At 39.1% G+C, this 24,781-nt stretch overlaps 1 protein-coding gene and 1 pseudogene across 1 annotated transcript in view; both read left to right on the top strand.

The window, feature by feature from the left end:
• The window catches only part of IQCG (IQ motif containing G), a 53,961-nt gene that overhangs the window by 10,186 nt on the left and 18,994 nt on the right, over window positions 1-24,781 (top strand). The window contains exons 5-8 of the mRNA XM_057544961.1: window positions 1,620-1,748; window positions 3,798-3,879; window positions 14,999-15,160; window positions 16,153-16,227. Of these exons, the coding sequence (XP_057400944.1) occupies window positions 1,620-1,748; window positions 3,798-3,879; window positions 14,999-15,160; window positions 16,153-16,227 (448 nt within the window). The remainder of the gene's footprint in view (window positions 1-1,619; window positions 1,749-3,797; window positions 3,880-14,998; window positions 15,161-16,152; window positions 16,228-24,781) is intronic.
• On the top strand, window positions 12,195-13,754 carry LOC102998896 (heterogeneous nuclear ribonucleoprotein K-like; annotated as a pseudogene).

Raw genomic sequence — 24,781 nt, 5'->3', positions numbered from 1 at the left:
TATCATCTATGGCTGCTTTCATGGGATAACAGCAGAGTTGAGTGGTTTCAACAGAGAGTTTATGTCCTGCAAAACCAAAAATATTTACTATTTGTCCCCTTACAGAAAAACTTGCTGACCCCTGCTTTAGGCCCTCACCAGAAGGGTATTGTCTCTTGCTAAAAACAATCTGGTACAGATTTGCATACATGACAGACAGTGTCCTGTTTATAAGCTGCTAGTTAATGTCATTTCATTCTCAGTGTGTTGGATCATATTTTTTAATTGATTTCTTGACTCCATTGTATTTATTTTCTTAATATAGTTATTGAATCTTTTTGTGTGAACTATTGGTAATAAATTATTATGTAAAACAGTAAGTGTAGTTCTTACTGATTCTAGATCAAAACATTAAATAGCAGTTTTAAAAATTCTCTACCTAGGAGAATACTATAAAAAGCAATGGACTAGGAGTCAGGAATCTGGATTAAATAGTTCTAGTTCTTTTTCAAACTAGTTATGTGACCTTGGGCAAGGCATTTAACCTTCCTGAGCCTGGGTTTACTCATCTCTAAAATGTGTTGTATTAGCTCTTTAAACAAAAAAATTTTTAAGTGATTTAACTTTTTCAAAATTATGAAATATATCAAAAATGCAGAAAATTATAAAGAATAAAATAATCCTTATGCATGTAACCACCAAATCTTAACATTTTACATGATTGCTTTAGAGTGTTTTTTCAAATAAAATACTTAGGATACAACTGAAGCCTTTGATTCTAGTTCCCTCACCCTTTCCCCAAATATTTCTTCTGAATTTGTTTTTTATTATACTCTTGCATATTGTGATACTTTTATTAGGTATCTGGGTGTTTTATTTAAGCAATACATATAGTTTTACATGTTCTTAAATGTTTTATACATAGTATCATGCTGTACATTCCAGGTCTGTTAGTCCTTGGTATGTAAACCTTTTCAGGTTAGGGAATTTCTCTTTTATTTCTAGTTTGCTAAGAGTTTTTGTTGTTTGTTTTTATTTTTAAAAAATTTTTTTAAAATTTTAAATATTTATTTATTTATTTATTTATTTATTGTGTTGGGTCTTTGTTGCTGCACACCGTCTTTCTCTAGTTGTGGTGAGCAGGGGCTACTCTTTGTTGCAGTGCGTGGGCTTCTCATTGCGGTGGCTTCTCTTCTTGTGGAGCACAGGCTCTAGGTACGCAGGCTTCAGTACTGTGGCACGTGGGCTCAGTAGTCATGGCTCGCGGGCTCTAGAGCACAGGCTCAGTAGTTGTGGCGCACGGGCTTAGTTGCTCTGCAGCATGTGGAATCTTCCTGGCCCAGGGCTCAAACCCGTGTCCCCTGCATTGGCAGGCGGATTCTTAACCACTGCGCCACCAGGGAAGTCCCTGTTGTTTGTTTTTAAATGATGTGCTGATCATATGGCTTTTTTCTCCTTTTGTCTTTATTAATGTGAGGAATTCCATTAATAGATTTTCTAATACTAAACTATTTTTGCATTCCAAGAATAATTCCAACTTAGTTATGATGTTCCTTCTGGGTCTTGTGTGATTTCTGTAGCCCTTTGGGAATGTAGGGAAATATATCTTATTAATTCATCTTTTTTGTTTCTCCTTACAGACAATTTTTCAGTGATGTAATTACAGAAACCATGCAGGAGTTGCAAGATTCAGGCACTTTCACCAATCTCCTGAAAGCTTTGGGCAAAGAAAGGGAAAACAAAATGCATTTCTATAATATCATTGCCAGGTCAGAGTAATTTTAGTTTTATTTGCTTTGCTGCATTTTAAAGTTCTATAAAATTCTCACTGGAAGTCTTAGATTTCTAAAGCAAATCAAATTTTTGCTTTTGAATGAAGATAAGTAGAAGTCAGAAATTTGGGTTTTATTCCTAGTTCTGCTGGGACAATAACTCAATTTCTGGGCTTCAGTTATCTGTCTACAATATATAAAGTACAATATAGGTACTATAAACGGGTAGTGCATAATCTATGGTTTGTTTTGGCAATGACAATCTCAAGATTCTAGTTAAGTTCATGCTTTCTTTTTTTATAAATTTATTTATTTTAGTTATTTATTTTTGACTGCGTTGGGTCTTCATTGCTGTGCATGGGCTTTCTCTAGTTGCGTTGAGCAGGAGCTACTCTTCATTGCAGTGCATGGGCTTCTCATTGTGGTGGCTTCTCTTGTTGCAGAGCATGGGCTCTAGAACACAAGCTCAGTAGTTGTGGCACACAAGCTTAGTTGTCCCGCGACATGTGGGATCTTCCTAGACCAGGGATCGAACCCACGTCCTCTGCATAGGCAGGCGGATTCTTAACCACTGCGCAACCAGAGAAGCGCAAGTTCATGCTTTCTAAAAATTCCTGAGTAGCAGTATTTCTCTAGCTGCAATTTAGTGATAAGTGTTTTTGTTGTTGTTGCTATAGACTGAATGTTCTTGCCCCCTGCCCCTTAGTTTTTGGAAATCCTGACCCCTAATGTGATGGTATTAGGAGGTGGGACCTTTGGTAGGTGATTAGGTTGTGAGGGTGGAGCCTTCATCAATGGGATTAGTGCCCTTATAAAAGAGACGGAGCAGAGCTCCCTCTCCCCTTCTGTCATATATAGATACAAATGAAAATGGCCATTTGTGAACCAGGTAGCTGGTTCTCACCAGACGCTGAATCTGATAGCACCTGGATCTTGGACTTAATAGCCTCTAGAACTGTGAGAAATCAGTTTCTTTGTTCGTAAGCCACTCAATCTATGATATTTTTGTTATAGCAGCCCAAGCTAAGATAGGTATTGTTTTGTTTTTTCTTGTATAGTTCTGTTATTTTATTTTAAACCTAATAATGGGATTGCTGGAGATAAGCAGAATTCTGTTTCTGAGAGCAAACAGAAACAACATAAAATAGTTAAATTCTCATTCAGACAGTACTGAGTTTGAATTCTGCTCTGCCATTTACTATTTGTGTGACCATGGCAAGTGTGTTAGTCTGTGTCTTCTGAGAGATAGATGCCAAGATGACATTATTAATGTAAAGATTTTATCAGGGAAACACCTATGTGAGAGAAAATGAGGAGTGAGCCTTTGGATTCAATGCTGGACTCACCCTAAGTGAAGGAGACGAAGGTTGAGTGGAAGATACTGCCCTGCAGTCTAAGGATGCTTTGGCAAGGTCATCAGGGAGCCCTTGAGCCAAAGTCAAGCATCAGAAAAGTCCTCGGTCTCCCAGGAAGGGATGATCTTATCCCTGCCACACTCAAAACTTGGCTGGGAGCAGTCAGTGGGAAGTGTGGCCTCAGACCACACACAGTGAAGGAGTTCAGAGCCTAGAGCTGGGACCCTTACTTGCTTACATTGCCTGTACTTGGAGGTCTGTGAGGCACATTCTCATGTCCTCCACAGCAAGTTACCTCAGCATTCTACATGCATTTTCCTCATCTGTAAAATAGGGGTAATGATAAAGACTACCACATAAGGTTATTGAGAGGTGCTCAGAATAGAAAGGAGTCTTCTTTTTCCTCTTCCTGTTCCTCTTCTTCTTAGCTTTTTCTCAGCAGCAGCTATTTTAGAGATAACACAGTCTTTTTTTAAAGTGTTACTGAAAGTTTGCTGCATGGACCAGCACCATTAGCACCACCTGGGAACTTGGTAGAGATACAAATTCCAGGGCCCCCAACCCAGACCAAATGAATGAGAATCTCTGGGGTAGAGCCCAGGAATCTCTTTCTTAGCTTCTAGGCGATCCCTATGCACCCTAAAGTTTGAGAAGCACTACTCTAAATACAAATTATTCTTATTTCTCCTAGGGAGAAAAATGGAAGAAAAAAGATAAAATCTCTACAAAAACAGCTACTTAATGTCAAAAGAGAAAGGCAAGCTGAAGTACAGGTAAGAATTACCTGGGCAACACCAAAAGTTACTGAGCTAAAACAGCTAAATAGAAGTCATCTTTCTCAAGCAAAAAAAAAAAAGAAGTTATGTATAAGAAATTGTCGTTTCTCCTGGGGTGCCTAAACTATTAAAAATATAAAGAGAGTAATTAGATATTTGGCCTGGAATGTACAATTATGTCCAGAATCAACCACTGGGAGACCCTAACCCTCTGGAGCTCTAAGCCTGTTCTTCCCCCTCCCAACTGATCCAACCACATCACCCACTCCTTCCCTCCAGGAGACCGTGTCTCAGGCAGTCTCTTGTATGCCAAGATCCCAGATGGGAGACCATAGTCCTAGGTAGGACATTAAGCACATTACATACCTCCTTACACCTGATGGTTAGGGTTAATAATGTCATTTGCATTATATTTCAAGTACAGAGTGGATTTATTGAGCTTCTGTGGTCATTAGGGCCTAACCTTATGCCTAATCTACCTCTATGGGAAAATGCATCCTGAGTTTTAAGCAAGTGACTTGCAAAACAATGTTTGGGCTACAACCTAGGCAGTTAGAAATTAGTACCATTAGGATGACTAACACTATTAGCAGTTTAGAAAGTTACAAAGTATGGCCTAATATCAGCTTTTCACTGCCTAGCTATTTGAACAAGTTTATGCTTCCAATCAGGGAATCTTCATCATTCCCTACACAGAAGTTAGAATAATATTTGAAAAATATATTCGGAAGAATTGTCTAAAAAAGGTCACTAACCTTTCTTCTGAGATACTATCTTTAGGTCTTCTGAACAAATCGTTTATTTGTTCTGTTATCTCTCATTTCCTATTATCAATTTTGAAGTAACTTTGGTATTGATTTTCACTTCATTATCCCTATTAACCCTCTGTTTATGGCCTACATTTTTAGAAAGCCATTTCTTTTTACATTTATTTTTATTTATTTATTTATTTTTGGCTGCATCGGGTCTTAGTTGCTGCACGAGGGATCTTTGTTGCAGCGCATGGGCTTCTCTCTAGTTGTGGTATGCGGGTTTTCTCTTTCTAGTTGTGGGGTGAGGGCTCCAGAGCATGTGGGCTCTGTAGTTTGTAGCACGTGGGCTCTCTAGCTGTGACGCGCAGGCTCAGTAGTTGTGGTGCATGGGCTTAGTTGCCCTGCAGCATGTGACATCTTAGTTCCACGACCAGGGATCGAACCCGCGTCCTCTGCTTTGGAAGGTGGATTCTCTACCACTGGATCACCGGGGAAGTCCCCTGAAAACCATTTCTGCACCACCCTCCCCCTCAAAGGCTTCATAAAAACTGGTGTGCACTTAGGTTTTCTCTCTAATGAATAGACTTTTTCAGAGGTTTCTTAGCCTTTTTTCCCTCAAAAGCTCTACCATTATTTAAAACTTACTCTTTTATTTCTTGACTATTAAAAAAGAAGATATTTGTATCAATGTCCTTTTAAGGCTCCAAACCAAATAGTATCAAAAGAAACCTCAGGGGGCTTCCCTGGTGGTGCAGTGGTTGAGAATCCGCCTGCCAATGCAGGGGACACGGGTTCGAGCCCTGGTCTGGGAAGATCCCACATGCCACGGAGCAACTGGGCCCGTGAGCCACAACTACTGAGCCTGCGCGTCTGGAGCCTATGCTCCGCAACAAGAGAGGCCGCAATAGTGAGAGGCCCGCGCACCGCGATGAAGAGTGGCCCCCGCTTGCCTCAACTAGAGAAAGCCCTCACACAGAAACGAAGACCCAACACAGCCATAAATAAATAAAAAAATAAATTAATTAAAAAAAAATTTTCCTTTTAAAAAAAAAAAAAAGAGACCTCAGGTTTCGCACTCTGCCAATCAACTCCCCTTTGCTACTATCACAGCCACTGTTTTTCTTTTTTTTTAAAACACTTTAAATTATATTGTTGGGGACTTCCTGGTGGTCCAGTGGTTAAGACTTCGCCTGCGAATGCAGGGGGTGTGGGTTTGATCCCTGGTCGCGGGTTTGATCCCTGGTCACGGAGCTAGGATCCCACATGCCTCGTGGCCAAAAAAACCAAAAAAACATGAAACAGAAGCAATATTGTAACAAATTCAATAAAGACTTAAAAAATAAATATATTGTTGACAGTATAATTTTCCAGACAACAGGTAACACTAGATTGTGATACTTACCTTCTTGGATTACAGTCTCAGCTGTTTCATTCAGACCCAGTAAAACTAAAGTAGAATATCTCTCAGATATTTTGATCATCAGCAAAGGAGTAGATAAACCAGGACTAGAAGATGCAAGGCAAACCTTGAATAAAAAACAGCTATCAAGATGAAATCAAGTTAAATCCCTAGAGTTACTAAAAAACCAGTGGTCAAGTCAAGGTTGGAAAACAAGAAGATAGTTAGGAGGTACATGGATATTAGAGACCTGTGGGTCAGAAAATGATGACAGTAATTAGGATGGCAGGTTTGAGTGTGTGAAAGTATGTGTGGAGATCACTGGAATGTGAGGGAGCAATTGCCTTATGAAGCTTCCTACTGGGTCCCCAGGCAAAACGACAAAGTCACAAAGGAAAAAAATCAGGTTGCTGTTAGACTTCTGAACATCGGCACACAAAGCCAGATAACAGTGGAGCAGTATTTTCATGAAACTAAAGGGGAAAAAAGAGAGACCCAAGGTCAATATATAAAAATTAATGTATCTTTTCCATACATCAGCAGCAGACTTAGAAAAAGAAATTGAAATATATATATTTATAATATCATCAAAAATATCAAATATCTAGTAATGAATCCAGTGGCAGCAGCAAAATGTGCAGGACTTCTTTGCAGAAAACTATAAAACAGTACTGAAAAATTAAATAATATTTAAATAATTGGAGGGATATACTATGTTTATGGATTGGAAGACTCCATATTAAAAAGATGTGGATTCTTCAAAAATTGGTTGATACATTGAATTCAATCCCAATCAGAATCTTGATTGGATTTAATTTAATTTACATATTTACTCATTTTTGTGAGACTTGACAAACTGATTCTAAAATTTATATTGAAATGCCAAGGACCAAGAATAGTCAAGACACTATTAAAGAGAACTTGCGGGACTTTCCTGGTGGTGCAGCGGTTAAGAGTCTGCCTGCTGGTGCGGGGGACGCTGGTTCGACCCCTGGGCCGGGAGGATCCCACGTGCCGCGGAGCAACTGGGCCCGTGCGCCACAACTACTGAGCCTGTGCTCTAGAGCCCACGTGACACAACTACTGAAGCCCATGTGCCTTGAGCCCGTGCTCTGCAGCAAGAGAAGCCACTGCAATGAGAAGCCCGGCAACCACAACCAAGAGTAGCCCCCGCTCACCGCAACTAGAGAAAGCCTGCTCACAGCAACGAAGACCCAACGCAGCTTAAAAATAATAATAATAAATAAGTTAAAAAAAAAAGAAAAAAGAAGTTATTATATTATGTAACTGTTTAAAAGGTCATATAACATTTGTCTTCAATTACCCTGTGCCAAGTCAAAGGCATCTAGTTTTAATGCTATTGCCATGGGCCTCTGATTACTCTGGTTCTTCTCTGTATAGCTGTTCTGCACAAACTTACGGCATTCCATTTTGACAGTGTGGAAACAGAGGAGGATATAAAATGCTTACAGGCTATGATTGTAAAACCATGATTAAGTCATACTAATAAGTGAACCCAAGTGTCATGCCATTTCTTCATCTTCCAATATGCAACAAAGATCCAGCCTAGAAATACTAAGTTATAAGCCAAGGATCTTCAGTTGTATGAATTCCTTTTAAGATTCTCACTAAGAAGAGATCTGCCTTCACCATAACCCATTATCATAACCCTGGTTGTCCATGGTATCTAGAGCTTTCTCCATGATCAATCATGGACTGATGCAGCATATTTGTGGGTTTTTGTAGCAGACCAAACTTTACTTCCAAATTCCCAAACTGCCTTCAGATCTAGACTTCTGGACTTGTTATTTGAATTCAGAGAAGCTTTAGTAATGGAAAGAAGCAGTCAACCAATTAGAGTTAATAAGGCTCCGATGGCTGCCACAATATTGTGAGCAGAAGTCTTTTTTTTTTTCCCCAGCTGCAGCGTGGGGCTTGTGGGATCTTAGTTCCCCGACCAGGGATCATTGAACCCAGGCCCATGGCAGTTAAAGCACTGAGTCCTAACCACTGGACTGCCAGGGAATTCCCCCAGAGGCTTTTAATGGTAGTGTCTGTTTTCATAATTGAACACAAAGTAGGGAGGAGAGTACTGGTTCCTGAAATTTTGGGGAGCTGGAGAAGATGGAACTTGTCTTATACCTCAGGCTGCCTCTTTGGTTGGATGGAAAAAGGAAAATGGAAATGTGGTCTATTAAAGTGATAAAAGCCATGGGAAAAAAATAGAGTTCTGTATTAAATTAACATTTATATTTGCCTGTCCGTCTGTAACTAAGAATACTGGCTGATTCTATGAGAGTCTATGAATAAACTCTGAGCCAAATAGTCTCCCGTTCTAAAATGCAGATGAAGCATGATCAAGTCAGAACTTCTAAAGTTTCAGGCTCCAATTCCACCCACTGCTTTCATTTCCATTTGAACTATTACCTTTCCAATCACACCAATTTCCTCTTTTCTTTCCTTTTGTACTAAAATATTCGCACACTTCACTGTCTTGGATAATCTCTTCTGAGTAAACTCCTTCTTAAATGTGATGACTGTATACTCCAATAAAGATGTTAAAAAAAATGTGATGCCTAAAACTGTACACACTATTATAGATGTCTAACCACAACAGAGGATAGGGGAGAATTTTTTCCCTGTTATATAAACAGTATACAGTGCCACAAATTGCAGTAATATAAACAAAGAGGAAGCACTCCAAATGCTTTTCACAATATTGTATGGCAATATTCTTTCATGATTGTGAAGATTCTGATGACAAACCACTAGAAGAAGCACAGTGAAAGGAAGACTCTGAGAAGTCTAAAGAATACAAGGGAAGGGAGGCACCTTTTTTACAGTGCTGCTATTACAACAACCAGTGGTGGGGCCCTAACCTCAGGTTCTCATGTTAGAAGCTGGGTAAGCCTCTAATGAAAGTGTTGGAAGACAAGTTAGGTCTTCACAATTCTCAACTTACAAGATTCTTCTAACCAAAATCAGGACTTTAGTTTCACCTTTGCTTCTTCTTGGAGTCAGTCCAGAGTTCTAATAATCAACAGGGTTTTGAATTCTAATGTCTCTTACATATCATATACCAGCTTTGAGTTGTTTGCAAATTTAACAAGCATGTTTTCTATATCTGTATTTAATTCTTTAATCCATTTTGGAGCCTAAAGTTCATCATCATCATGTCAACCTATTCTCTTTGGTACTCTTTCTATTTCTGGCCCCCCAAAAGGAAATTAGTCATTAAAGAATGCAAAAAGCTGAGGGGATGAGTGAAGAAAGAGCGAGGTAACATGCGAAAATTAGTAATAGTGTGGCCAGAGAAAAAACGAAGTGTGGCTTGGAGTGTGGAGCAGTTCAGGGATGTTTTAAGATATCATGCAAAGCTTCCAGTATAGCACAGAGCTTTCCAAAGTGCAGTCAGTGACCATGGATGGCAGTGGGGTTGCTGAATGAAGAACAAAAGGATGAGAAATCGGTAGGGCTGTAGTTGATGTAGGGCTACCCAATCTAGACATTCGTGTGAACCCAGGTGTAAGAAACAAATTTTCATGATTAACTCCTGCTAAGGAAGAGGTACAAAATGCTCTTCATCCAGCCGTAGAATACAGATGGTCACTATGAGGGTCAAAGGCAAGAGTTTGTACTCAAAATCACTGAGCACCATTAGGAAGATCCCTCTCAATATTGCCGTAAGATTTTAGGGTTCTAGGACATCCAGCTTGTGCCCTTTGACTCCTTTTATAACCAGTCAAAATGAGTAGGGGTGGGTTCATATCCTTCATGCTTACTGCATCTAACCTCAATAATCATGGCAAAGCTGAAGTAAGTGAAGGACTCTTCTTTAACAGACAACCTTCTCCTTGAAGGCTCAGGCTTCTAGCTTATATAAGATATATCTCTATATGTATGTATGTTATCTACCTATCTATCTCTACTTCCAGTTGTCCAGCACTCAAAATTTAAGGGAAATGAGAATTCCTAGGCCCAGTGGGGAAATAACTCCTTCTTGGAATCCTGTTCTGAGAACATCTCCCCAGTGCTATATACCTCCGTGGCAGCTCCAGCATTGGAAACGTTTATTATACATGCTGGAGTCAATAGGATGAGGTAAGGGCAAACTGCTTTAAGAAACTCTAGATCAGCATAAAATCAGGCATTATTGCTGCCTCAGGACTTTGGCATACATTTTTCCTTTTTCTTAGAATTCCCCTCGACCCCACTTTTCCTTTTTTTTTTTTAATTTTACTTTATTTATTTTTGGCTGTGTTGGGTCTTCATTGCTGCACACGGGCTTTCTCTAGTTGCGGCGAGCAGGGGCTACTCTTCATTGCGGTGCGTGGGCTTCTTATTGCGGTGGCCTCTGTTGTTGCAGATCACAGGCTGTAGGTGCGTGGGCTTCAGTAGTTGTAGCTCACGGGCTCAGTAGTTGTGGCACACGGGCCTAGTTTTTCCACAGCATGTGGGATCTTCCTGGACCAGGGCTCGAACCCGTGTCCCCTGTATTGTCAGGCAGATTCTTATCCACTGCACCACCAGGGAAGCGCAACCCACTTTTCTTACCCTTCAGGTGTCAGATTAAACACTCCTTTCTCAGAGAATACTTTTTTGGACTATCCAATCTAATGTAGGTCTCTCTTGTTATTTTCTCTCATAGCCTGTTGCCCTTTTCTTTCATAGCATATTTCACATTTTAAAAAGTTTATATGTATTTGTTTCCTTTTAATTACATCTTTCCCACTAGATTGTAAGCTCTATGAGGGCAAGGACCATGTCTATTTGGCCTTTACTGTTTACCTAGAGTCTAGTTCAATGCCTGATACATAATAAATATTTTAAAAATGAATACCAAGGCCATTAAATTGCCAAGCACTTATTATCAAAAAGGCCTGATATTACAAGTGTTGGCAAGGATGTGGAGAAAAGGGAACCCTCATGTACTGTTGGTGGGAAAGTAAATTGGTGCAGTCACTATGGAAAACAGTATGGAGATTCCTCAAAAAATTAAGAATAAAACTACCATATCATTCATTTATTCCACTTCTGGGTATTTATCCAAAGAACATGAAAACACTAATTCGGAAAGATATACGTACCCCTATGTTCATTGCAGCATTGTCCACAATAGCCGAGATAAGGAAACAACCTAAGTGCCCACTGACAGATGAATGGATAAAGAAGATATGGTATATATATACACAGTATATATACAATGGAATACTACTCAGCCATAAAAAGATGAAGTCTTGCTACTTGTGACAACATGGATGGACATTGAGATTATCATGCTAAGTGAAATAAGTCAGACAGAGAAAGATAAATAACATATAATTTCACTCATGTGGAATCTAAAACAAACAAACAAAACAAAAATAGATGAGCAAACCAAACAAAAACAAACATGTAGAACAGAGTAGTGGTTACCAGAAGGGGAAAGGATTAGGGGTGGGAAATGGGTAAAGGGGGTCAACTGTATGGTGACAGATGGAAACTGAACTTTTGGTGGTGAGCACATTGTAATGTACACAGAAATTGAAATATAATGTACACATGAAACTTACATAACATTATAAACCAATGTTAACTCAATTAAAAAAAGAAAAGAAATTGCCAAGCACTTTGGAACCTGCGAAGAGTTTTCACACATATTGTCAATTAATCCTTATAATTACTTGCTAAGATATTGCAGGCAGGGTAGATATTACTGTTTCTATTTTAAAGAAAGTAAGACTTAGAGAGTTTAACTGACGTGGCCAAATTCACACAGCTTTTGGGGCTTGGGTGGGAAGTTAGGTCTTTTGATCATTTAGTTCAGTGCTCTTCCCACCAAAATGAGATAGTAATGGGAAATTTGTGTGGATACAGAGTACCCAAATGGTGTGCCTAGGAAAGAATCTCACAGTCCTGATGCTTAGAATTACTTCTCTTTCATTTTCATTTATACTATCCATGATTATTGGGTAAACTTCCCATAGTGTGATAGCAGAAAAATAGATCCAGTTCCTTGTTGAAATATAAGAACAAAAGGTAGGTTCTCTGTCTAGCTGTGACCAGCTGAGGCTGCACAGCAGCATAGGGACGGTAGCCTTGTCCGGCTACTGCAGCACTAAGGTGTCAGTTGGTCCCGCCAGAACACTTCAGTTCTGCCCTGCAAAGATATATTTAATAACTGATTGGTGTGCCCCTTTAATACAAGACAATGGAAACTGAACAGCCAGAGGAAACCTTTCCCAACACCGAAACCAATGGTGAATTTGGTAAACGCCCTGCTGAAGATATGGAAGACGAACAAGCTTTTAAAAGATCTAGAAACACTGATGAGATGGTTGAATTACGCATTCTGCTTCAGAGCAAGAATGCTGGGGCAGTGATTGGAAGAGGAGGCAAGAATATTAAGGCTCTCCGTACAGACTACAATGTCAGTGTTTCAGTCCCAGACAGCAGTGGCCCCGAGTGCATATTGAGTATCAGTGCTGATATTGAAACAGTTGGAGAAATTCTGAAGAAAATCATCCCTATCTTGGAAGAGGGCCTGCAGTTGCCATCACCCACTGCAAGCAGCCAGCTCCCGCTCGAATCTGATGCTGTGGAATGCTTAAATTACCAACACTATAAAGGAAGCGACTTTGCGTGTTGAGACTGTTGATTCTTCAGAGTCTGGCTGGAGGAATTATTGGGGTCAAAGGTGCTAAAATCAAAGAACTTTGAGAGAACACTCAGACAACAATCAAGCTTTTCCAGGAATGTTGTCCTCAATCCACTGACAGAGTTGTTCTTATTGGAGGAAAACCTGATAGGGTTGTAGAGTGCATAAAGATCATCCTTGATCTTATATCAGAGTCTCCCATCAAAGGACATGCTCAGCCTTATGACCCCAATTTTTAGGATGAAACCTATGATTATGGTGGTTTTACAATGATGTTTGATGACCGCCGTGGATGTCCTGTGGGATTTCCCATGCGGGGAAGAGGTGGTTTTGACAGAATGCCTCCTGGTCGGGGTGGGCGTCCCATGCCTCCATCCAGAAGAGATTGTGATGTGAGCCCTCGTTGAGGACCTTGTCCACCTCCTCCTGGACGAGGTGGCTGGGGTGGTGGCAGAGCTCAGAATCTTTCTCTTCCTCCACCACCACCACCTAGAGGAGGAGATCTAATGGCCTATGACAGAAGAGGGAGACCTGGAGACTGTTATGATGGCGTGGTTGGTTTCAGTGCTGATGAAACCTGGGACTCTGCAGTAGATACATGGAGCCCATCAGAGTGGCAGATGGCTTATCAACCACAGGGTGGCTCTGGATATGATTATTCCTATGCAGGGGGTCGTGGCTCATACGGTTATCTTGGTGGACCTATTATTACTACACAAGTAACTATTCCCAAAGATGTGGCTGGATCTATTATTGGCAAAGGTGGTCAGCGGATTAAACAAATCCGTCATGTGTCAGGAGCTTCGATCAAAATTGATGAGCCTTTAGAAGGGTCCGAAGATCGGATTATTACCATTACAGGAACATAGGCCCAGATACAGAATGCACAATATTTGCTGCAGAACACTGTGAAGCAGTATTCTGGAAAGTTTTTCTAAGACTAGTGAAGAACTGAAGGAGTCCTGCATCTTTTTTTTTTTTTCCTCTGCTTCTGTTTAAAAAGCCAACATTCCTTTGCTTCACAGGTGTTCTGCATTTGAGGTGTAGTGAAATCTTTGCTGTTCACCAGATGTAATGTTTTAGTTCCTTACAGACAGACTTACTTGGGGGTTGGGGGAGGGTGTTCAAAAATCAACATTGAAATTTTGAAACAGCAGCAGAGTGAGTGACTTTTAATTTTTGTTCATTGTTGATGGTTTAAAAAAAAATCCCCCCATGTAATTATTGTGAACACTTTGCTTTGTGGTCACTGTAACATTTGGGGGGTGGGACAGGGAGGAAAAGTAGCAATAGTCCATGTGTCCCTGGCATCTATTCAGAGCAGTGTGCAGAATATAATGCTCTTTTGTAAGAAACGTTTTATGATTTTTAAAATAAATTTAGTGAACCTATTTTTGGTGGTCATTTTTTTTAAGACGGTCATTTTTCAAATGGCTGAATTCCCCCCAACCTGCCCCCAAACTAAACACTAAGTTTAATTTTCAGTCCTCTGTTGGATATAAATAAATGCATTTCTTCTTGGACTTAGGCAAATATCTTGACACATTCAGTTCTGGTGATTTCTTAAGTGATTAGAAAGTCCATTGCTTGGGAGGAAATTCCACCACACATTCATGCTTCTAATAAGCTGGGGATTTTTGTTTGTTTTTGCAAATGCTTGCCCCTACTTTGCAACGATTTTCTGTTTGTAGTTGTGAAGAACCAAGGTGGGGAGCAATGCAACAGATGGAGTAGTTGGTATAAGTATATACCAGAAGCCTAATGGTGGCAAGTTTTATTAATCAGAATAATACTTGGTTATGGAAGTGACTGATGCTATATAAATTCTGATTATTTTTCATTAGATAATTTCTCACCTATAGACTTAAACTGTCAGCTTGGCAGTGTCTATTAAACTCTGTAAAATATATACATACATATATATATATATATATATATATATATTCTTGTTTTTCCATTGTATGCAAATTGAAAGGAAAAGATGTACCATTTCTCTGTTGTATTATGTAGGAAATGTTTGTGGACAATTCAAAAAAAGATGAAAAAAGTTCCTGTGGATGTTTTGTGTAGTATCTTGGCATTTGTATTGATAGTTAAAAGTTCACTTCCAAATAAAACTCCCATAATGCTAGATTTGATGTGTGCCCAATTTGAACAAAGGTTGATTGACACCTGTAAAATTTGTTAAAACATTCCTCTTGTAAGGAAATACAATAATCTTAAATTATATATAAAAAAAAAAAGAACAAAAGGTAAGCTTAAGCCACTGACTGAGCTGAATGGAGGTAGAATGTATTTTAATTTAGAAACCTGGTCTTACCTTTACAGAGTCGGCATGAATATATTGCTCACCTCAAGGACCAGTTGCAAGAGATGAAGGCAAAAACCAGCATGGAGAATCGCTTTATGAAGAGAAACACTGAGCTGCAGATTTCCCAGACCCAGAAAAAATGTAGCAAAACAGAGGAGCTCTTGCTGGAAGAGATTGAGGTAATCACTGTTAATTAGGAATGAATCAGGCTCCTGATATTGCCTCAGCTGACAAAGGAGGAGAGGGAGGGAGACTTTCCCAATCTTTGCTCTCTCTCTCCAGCAACCCTAACATTTGAGGTTAAAAACAAAAAAAGAATGAGGACTTGCTTTTTTGCAGGCAGAGATTCTGATGGGCTGTAGCTTACATCTCCTGGTTTTTTGTAAGGCCTTTGAAAATTGGTTTTACTTTCTTCTCTTGGTCACTTTATCCTTACTTTATAAAACCACTTGCCATTTCTCCTGGTAATTACAGGGAGAGGGCAAAACAAGATATTCAGTAACTGCAGGTTTTTGCTGCTACTTTTCTCACTCAACCAGTATCTTTCATCCCTCCATTAAGAAATACAAAATCTAGAGGGCTGAATTTCATGCAAACCTACATTTACAGAAATGAGAAGTCACAGTGAAAAATATCAGGAGAAAGAAACAAGGGTAGACCCTCATTAGAGGAGGAAGGCTAAATGGCTAAAAGAACAGGAGGTCAGCGAGAAGGAGCAAACATCAGTAGAGCGTATCACCTGTGTGCAGGAGGCGGACTCCTTTCTCTGACTTTATTTGAAAGCTTACTTCCCAAGTGTGGCTTAAGACTATGACAACAAACTTTTTTCTTGCACTCTGGAATTTCCTTCTGTAGGCCTGAGAAGCTTGTGCCCTTGAAGCATTGTTTCTCTCCTTAAATGGACACCAGTTTCCAGGCCACAGGATTATGGTCCTTTTGCTCTGGGCAGTTGCCTGTGTCTAGCACAGTGCCAGACATGGCTCAGCCATGTTGTGAACATGAATTGAGTTGAAGGGAACGGAATTGCTGCTCTGGAGCAATATCTCAGAATCTTAGGATCCCAGCTGGTAGAGAAGACCTGTACTACTGTCACAGCTACACCCCTAATCTTGAGAACTCACTTCCAGCCCAGTTGGGAAGAATTCCTGACATTGGTTTGTTGTTCTCACAGAAACTAAGGCTGAAAACTGAAGAAGAGAACCGGATTCATGCAGAGATTGAAATATTCCTTAGAAAGGAGCAGCAGGTGGGTCCCCAAAACTTTCTTATCCTCTGACATGTTTGTGTCTTGCTTATAAAATACCAAGGACAGCAAAAAAAATTTAAGGAAAGAAAAATCAACCATAATTCTACCAGCCTAATAAATGAGCTGTATAGCCCACTTTTCTTTAAAAGTTGTCTATCTGGATAAATATTTTATAAAGCTGTAATTTGAGTACAGGTAAAATTTTGTCCTCTACCGTTATCATTTAGCACTATATAAGAAACAGTTTTCTTGTTCCTATATTGCTTCATAGTCATAATTTAAAACTAAAATTTCCTGATTTCTTAAAATTATAAAAATAGCATATTCTTAGTTGAGGGAAGATTTAAAAAAAATTGCCAATTGGGGACTTCCCTGGTGGCACAGTGGTTAAGAATCCGCCTGCCAATGCAGGGGACACGGGTTCGAGCCCTGGTCTGGGAAGATCCTACATGCCGTGGAGCAACTAAGCCCGTGCGCCACAACTACTGAACCTGTGCTCTAGAGCCCACGAGCCACGACTACTGAGTCCACATGCCACAACTACTGAAGCCCGTGCGCCTAGAGCCCATGCTCCACAACAAGAGAAGCCACTGCAATGAGAAACCTGTACACGGCAATGAAGAGTAGCCCCCGCCCGCCACAACTAGAGAAAGCCTGCATGTAGCAATGAAGACCCAACACAGCCAAAAATAAATTAATTAATTAATTAAAAAAAAATTGCCAGTTGGTTTTTTACTCATTTTTCCATTTTATTACAGTCTCTTCATAAAATAATTTTAAGTGGTTTTATAATGTTCCATTGAATGGTTATTCCATAATTTGTTACTCTTTGTTTTGGATATTTAGGTTATTTCCAAAGTTTCATTATTATAAATAATTCAGTAATGAAAGCTTTGCCCAAATAACTGTTTTATTCATTGCAATTACTTACTAAAAGTAAATCTCAAGCATGAGATTATTAATTCAGAGAGTCTGTTATTTTGTGACTTTTGATAAATAATGCTAGTACTTTCTATTTTACACTGACATCAGCAATTTATGCAAGCACTAATTTCAAGGTATCCTCAATAGAACTAGCTGTTTTCGATTTTTTTTTTTTTTTTTTTTTTTACTTGCAGAATCTGGCTTTAATGAATTTGAACACAAGGCACAGTCTTCCAGGTGTATGTAAATATATGTCCATTTTAAAATTGCTTTTTGCTTCTTCCATCTCTAATTCTTTTGGACAGGAATGAAAGAATGTTTAAATTCTTTCTTATTCAAGCAAGAACTTCTTTAGCCTAATGGTCTTTTGTTGCCTCCTAGATCTTGGTGAGTTTTCTGTGGTTAAACAATGCTTTTAATTTCTGTATCAACACAAACTGTCTTTGTTGGTTTCTCCAAAATAGTATTTTCTTCCTCTAGCGTGTCATTACAGTCCCTTTTGGCTTTTGTTTCTTCCTCAGGGAATAAATGTGGGTGCTCCGTGCATCCCCTACATACAAAATGCTGGATCCGGGATTCTAATCCTTGGCATTTAGGATGATCCATTAGGGGCTTATAAGTGCGCATTTTCACTCCTACAAAGGCACTGGTCTGCTTTATGACAGAGGGCTTAACATTCCTCAATTCTATCACTCCATCCATCTTTGGTCCTGTCAGACAGGGTACTGCAATGTTTTAGATATTTTTTAAAGTCTACTAATTTAATGAATTGTCTTATTTTGCATTTTTTGCTTACTAATAGAATTAACCATTTTTCCATGTATTTATTTACTCATTTTATTTCTTCTTGTGTGAATTATGTGTGACTGAATGGTTTTAATTAGTATTTCCAATACTAATAACAAACCAAGCTGAATGGAACCTTTCAAAATATCCCTGTTGGATGAATAAGGAAAAAATTTCCAGCTTACTCATGATATAGCTTGCCTTTGAGAAAGTGGATGAATTTTCAGCAAATAATTCTAAATCTGTGGTTAAAGAAAATAATTTCTAGATGCTATCTCACAGGCCTTTACTGAAAAACATATCAGTAGGTTATTAGAACCTGTACCCCTGTAATTTCAGGATTATGTATCATGTTACCTGTTTCAAATGTTAGAAGTATTGCAGGTATTTTTTTTTTTTTTTTTAAAGGATTTTCTTATTTATTTATTTATTTATTTATTTATTTTTGGCTGTGTTGGGTCTTCGGTTCGTGCGAGGGCTTTCTCCAGTTGCGGCAAGCGGGGGCCACTCTTCATCGCGGTGCGGGGACCGCTCTTCATCGCGGTGCGCGGGCCTTTCTCTATCGCGGCCCCTCCCGTCGCGGGGCACAGGCTCCAGACGCGCAGGCTCAGCAATTGTGGCTCACGGGCCCAGCTGCTCCGTGGCATGTGGGATCTTCCCAGACCAGGGCTCGAACCCGTGTCCCCCGCATTAGCAGGCAGATTCTCAACCACTGCGCCACCAGGGAAGCCCCTATTGCAGGTATTTGATAACAATCAGATGAGTGGGTGGATAAATGGATGTTGGATGCATGAAGTTAGTGTTCCTCACATCTTCAGCCTAATAACACAAGTGATACATAAATACTTTTTAATGAAAAATTGGAAACAGTACAGAAATACATAGATTTTCAAAAAGCGAAAGCTTTCTCAATCACTCCCCTTTCCAAAGATTTCTTCCATATTCTTTTCCTTTCATGTACATATTTGTGTATGTACCTAAATACTTACTTGTTTTTAGTATTTATTTATATTTGTTTTTGACATAAATGGGATCATACTATATATGTTTTTCCAGACTCAGTTTTTTAAAAGAATTTACTTTGTCTTTAATGTTTTCTTTTTTTTTAATAAATTTATTTATTTAATTTTGGCTGTGTTGGGTCTTCATTGCTGCGCATGGGATTTCTCTACTTACGGCGAACGGGGGCTACTGTTCGTTGTGGTGCACGGGCTTCTCATTGCGGTGGCTTCTCGTTGCAGAGCACAGGCTCTAGGCATTCAGTAGTTGTGACACGTGGGCTCAGTAGTTGTGGCTCACAGGCTCTAGACCTCAGGCTCAGTAGTTGTGGCGCACGGGCTTAGTTGCTCTGCGGCATGTGGGATCTTCCCCGGCCAGGGCTCGAACCTGTGTCCCTTGCATTGGCAGGCAGATTCTTAACCACTGTACCACCAGGGAAGTCCCTGTCTTTAATGTTTTCTAAGGCAGTACAATTGCTATATAATATGCCATGAGGGGGTTATACCAAAATTTAGGTAACCATCCTTCTGTCAGTGGACATGTCTCTAAGTGCATGGTATATGGAAATGCTATTCATTTTTGTAATGTTGTTCTAGATTCCTTATGTCCTCTCATATTAGTTTTAATGTTTTTCAGTTGATTCATTTGGATATTCTAGGTAGAAAATCTTATTGACTGTAGATAATAACAATTTTATATTTTCCCTTTCATTATTTATATGTCTATTTCCATTTTGTGGCTTATTGTACAGATAGAATGGCAAGTGTAATGTTTAGTAGTAGTTGTAATAATAATGTGGCACCGTTTTTCTATTCTTGGTTTTAATGATGTTTCAGTCAGTATTACACATGAATTCATAGTCATGCCAAGTTTCTCATGTGCAAGCTAGGGTTCCTTGGGAAAGAATAAGACCCTGCAACTTAGAATGGGAACACCTGGTTGGACTCAGATTTATGTAATTGACAATTTATGTAATTTATGTAATTGACTTGAACCCCCAAGTCACTGTAAGCCTCTCTTGCCAGTGGAAGTAGCCTGCCCTCCTATGTCTGAAATTAGTCTTCCTTTCCCTGAAAACACTGTGATAATAACTTCATCTGAGGCAGATGCCTTGAAAAGGGATGCTCATTCTCAAGACCTACTGCAATCACCCCTTTTGTCCCTGGATCCATCACTAGGGTCAAATCTCAGCAGATTCCAGGTTGATAGATAACTCAGATAACTATAACTCAGAAGGAAATAGCTTACACTCCAAAAGAATTATAAGACTTTACTGATACATACTGACGGAAACCCAGGGGATATGTATGGGAATGGATTCTAAGGGTGTTAGACCAAGGAAGGTGGAGTATAACACTATTACACATGAATTCATAGTCATGCCAAGTTTCTCATGTGCAAGTTAGGGTTCCTTGGGAAAGAACAGGACCCTGCAACTTAGAATGGGAACACCTGGTGGGGATGATGGACTCATGGAGTGCCAGAGGACATGTGGCAGCACTTAACTACCAAAGCGAAGGTGGACACGATTGCCATGGAGGGCAGCAGAGAGGTACTGGTAATTAGAAAGCCTTTGCCCACAAGGATGTTTGGCGATGACTAATTAATTGTGGTATCTCTAGGAACAAAATTGATGGGCAGCCTGATAAAGCATTACTTGATCTATATAACAGAAAAAAAGTCCAAGTCTAGTTGCCAAAAACCTGATTTGAGTCACCACAATGAAGAGTCAAGGCCTCTCATCCAGTTTCCAGACTAAGTAAATTCACAGACCCAGAGCCCCTTGATTGAAGGGAGCAGGTCCCCCTGAGGATGAACTCTGCAGCACTGCTGCAAGTAATGCAAGTGAATCTTCCTCCAAGCCTTACCCAAGGGACCTGGGGCTACTTATTAGAGTGACTATGCACTGGAAAAAAGGAAATATCCAGACCTTTTGAGATTACTAAACATTGGCTCTGAATTGATGCTAATTCCTAGGGACTCAAAACAACACTGTGGCCCCTCCTCAAAATGGGGGATTATGGTGGTCAGGTGATAGATGGCGACTTAAGTCTGATTTGCGCTGGGCCCACCTGTTCTGTGGATACACTCTGGTTATTTTCCCCAGTTACTGAACATAGGATTGGAATAGACATACTTGATAACAGACAAAATTTCTACATTGGCTCTCTGATTCATGGAGTGAGGGCCTTTATGGTAGTAAGGGCCTAGTAGAAGTCTCTGGAACTTCCCATCCCTACCAAGATAGTAAATCATAAGCAGTGCTGTACCACTGGTGTAACTGTAGAAATTAGTGCCAACATCAAAGGCTTCAAAGTGGAGGTAGTGACACTTGTCACATCCCCGTTTAACTCAGCTGTTTGGCCTGTGCAGTTGAATGATCTTGGAGAGTGACTGTGGACTAATGTAAATGTAATCAGATGGTGACTCCAATTGCAGCTACTGTTCGAGATGTAGTATCTTTACTGGAGAAAATCTTCAACGGCCACTGGTACTTGGTAGGCAGCTATTAACTTGACTAAGGTCCCTGTCTCCAAACTAGTTTCGAAAAAACTGCAGAAGCAGTTTGCTTTTACCTGGCAGGGCCAACAGTACACCCTCACAGTCTCGCATCAGGGCTATGTCATTTCTCCTTTCTCTGCCATATTATGGTCTGCAGAGATATTGCCTGCTTTGACTTTCCACAAAACATCATGTTTCACTGCATTAGGCAGTGAAACATATGTTCACTGCATTATGTTCACTGCATTATGGTGATTGTATCTGATGAACAGAAGAAGCAAGGATTTTAGATGCCTTAGTAAGACATGTGAATTAGAAGGTGGGAAGACAAACTCTATTTTTGGTACTAATTCTGTATCATTATGGTCCAGTTAGGTGACAGAAGCCACATCAGTATTTTGAGCAGGGAACACTTAACAAAAGAATCATTAACTGGTAATAAGGAATTGGCTACAAAGGAGGGATAAAAGAGAACTCTAGGGCTAAAGGACAGTATGCAAGGAAGGAATAAACAGATGTTTGCTTTGTTGCCCTGGGTAAAGCTGGCAAGCAGGGAACTGTGGACTGTTTGGCAAGCAAGAATCCTTCTGCTGTGTCAGCAGGACTTGGTGAACAAGTGCCACTGAATGTCCCACACCCATGCCACAGTCAGCTGTGCCCCTGAAACAAAAGAGGAAGCACACTGGAACCAAGGAGAGAAGCTCTTCTGTCATGTCCCTCTGGCGCCCTCTACTGACAAAGCTTCACATTTTGCCAGCTTGCAAAACAAATGTTTACTGCAAGCATCAAGTTTCACAAAGTGGGTCAGTGAAGGATGATTTGGAGCTGAGAGGATGGTGATTTGATAATTGGCACAAATGGGGATCGTATGACGTTTGCACTGTAGGTTTATGGGAGGTAAACCTTATCAAGTTAATAAAGTTTCCTTTTAGTCATATATTAAGTTTTTTTTTTTTCTTCTTAATCGGGAATGAGCATTCAGATTTATGAGACTGATTTTTTTTTAATCCATTGAGATGATATCTTTTTCTCTTTTAATATGTTAATAAATTAAAACACATTAATAGATTTGTTGATGTTGAATCATCTTAAATTTGGGGGATAAATCCTACTTGTTCATAATTTATTATTCTTTCACTAGACAGAATTGTAGATTTTTATTTTGTATTTATATATTCCATAAATGAGATTAACCTATAGATTCATTTTTTGGTGCTTCTTTGTTATATTGTGATCAGCTATGCTAGCTTGGCAGTTTGAATTGGGAAGCTTTTCATCTTTTTATACTCTGAAACCTAAAAAATAAAAATAGAACAAAATAGATTACTATTTGTTCCTTGAAACTGGTAAATTCAGTCATAAACAGTCTTGCTGAGTATCATTTTAAAGGAGATATTTGGCTCCCTTTTCAATTTTTTAAAATGATTACTGATGTCTTTACTTAAAAAAAAACTCTTTTTTGAGTCATTTTTGGTAACTTATATCTTCCTAGAAAATAATCCATTTCATCAAAACATTCATTTCAAATTTATTAGTATAAACATGTGATCTATAGTCTCTTACTGTTTAAATTTTTCTCTTATTTCTGAAGTTATCTTTTTCACCCTTTATTTTCAAAAATTTGTGTCTTCTCTCCCATTTTCTTGCTGAGCTTTGTCAAAGGTTTGACCATTTTAATGGTCTTCATAAAAACCATCTTTTGGTTTTATTGAGCAAATCTGTTTTGTTCCCTGTCACATTGGTTTTTGCTTTAATGTTGGGTAATTATGTTCATGCATTATTATTTATAAGTATTTAATTATATAATTACTATAATTATGTATAATTATTTTCTTTGAGCTTATATTGCTAATTTTTGTCTAGTTTCTTAAATACTCAATTCATTTATTTTCAAATTTTATTATTCTCTTTTTAAAAAATTTTTGTTTGCGTTGGGTCTTTGTTGCTGAGCACAGGCTTTCTGTAGTTGCAGTGAGCGGGGGCTACTCTTCGTTGTGGTGCGCGGGCTTCTCATTGCGGTGGCTTCTCTTGTTGTGGAGCATGGGCTCTCGGCGCATGGGCTTCAGTAGTTGCGGCACGTGGGCTCAGTAGTTGTGGCTTGCGGGCTTAGTTGCTCCGAGGCATATGGGATCTTCCCGGACCAGAGATTGAACCCATGTCCCCTGCATTTGGCAGGCAGATTCTTAACCACTGAGCCACCAGGGAAGTCCCTTATTTTCTTGTAAATGCATATAAACCAACATTTTTCTGAGTACAGTTTGAAGTTTTAATAAATAATGCTTACATTGTCATTCCTTTCCAAATAATTTGAAATTTATTTATTTTTCCCTAACATTTTGAGTGTTTCCAAATATACACAAAGTTGAAAGAATTTTACAGTGAATGCCCCAAAGCCCATCTTCTAGTTATGATTCTACCATTCACATTTTATTATTCTTGCTTTATCACATGTCTGTACATCCTTCCTCCATTAATCCATCTTACCTTTTTTGGGCCTTTAAAAGTAAATTGTAGGCGTCATAATTTTTAGTTTACAATTTGTTATTTCCTTTTTTTGTTATTATTATTATTTTTTGTTATTTCCTTTTTAACCCTAGTTATTTAATAAGGTTTTTTTTTTTAACATCTTTATTGGAGTATAATTGCTTTGCAATGGTGTGTTACTTTCTGCTTTATAACAAAGTGAATCAGTTATACATATACATATGTCCCCATATCTCTTCCCTCTTGTGTCTCCCTCCCTCCCACCCTCCCTATCCCACCCCTCTAGGTGGTCACAGAGCACCCAGCTGATCTCCCTGTGTTATGCGGCTGCTTCCCACTAGCTATCTATTTTACGTTTGGTAGTGTATATATGTCCATGCCACTGTCTCACTTTGTCCCAGCTTACCCTTCCCTCTCCCCGTATTAATAGGGAGTTTTTTAAATGTCCAAGTGGTTAAAGTTGGAGAGGAAAGAGTGTAGGCTGTCTTTCTATTGCTCACAGCAATGCTTTGACCTTTACACTCTTACTGTCTTCCATTATGGTCTAGGAATGTGAAATATAAGATTTATGCTTATTGGAATTTGTAGAGCTCTTACTTGGGCTTCATATATGCTCACATTATATGAATATTTCATGGGTATTTTAAAAGAATGTTTTCTCTGTTAGGTACAAAGTTGCGGAATTGTCTGTTAGTCTGGCTGTCAAATTCTTCATATTGTTATTTATTTTGGTCTACCTGAGCTATTAATTTCAGAGAGGTGTGATAGTCTCCTAAGGTGATTGTGGATCTGTCAATTTCTTACATTTCTAATTTTTTCTTTATATATTCCAAAAATATGTAATTAGAATATAAAAGTT

The sequence above is a fragment of the Balaenoptera acutorostrata genome, chromosome 4 (assembly GCF_949987535.1).
Source record: "Balaenoptera acutorostrata chromosome 4, mBalAcu1.1, whole genome shotgun sequence".
NCBI lineage: Eukaryota > Metazoa > Chordata > Mammalia > Artiodactyla > Balaenopteridae > Balaenoptera > Balaenoptera acutorostrata.
The sequence above is the reverse complement of the archived record's forward strand: the minus strand, read 5'-3'. Positions and strand labels throughout refer to the sequence as shown.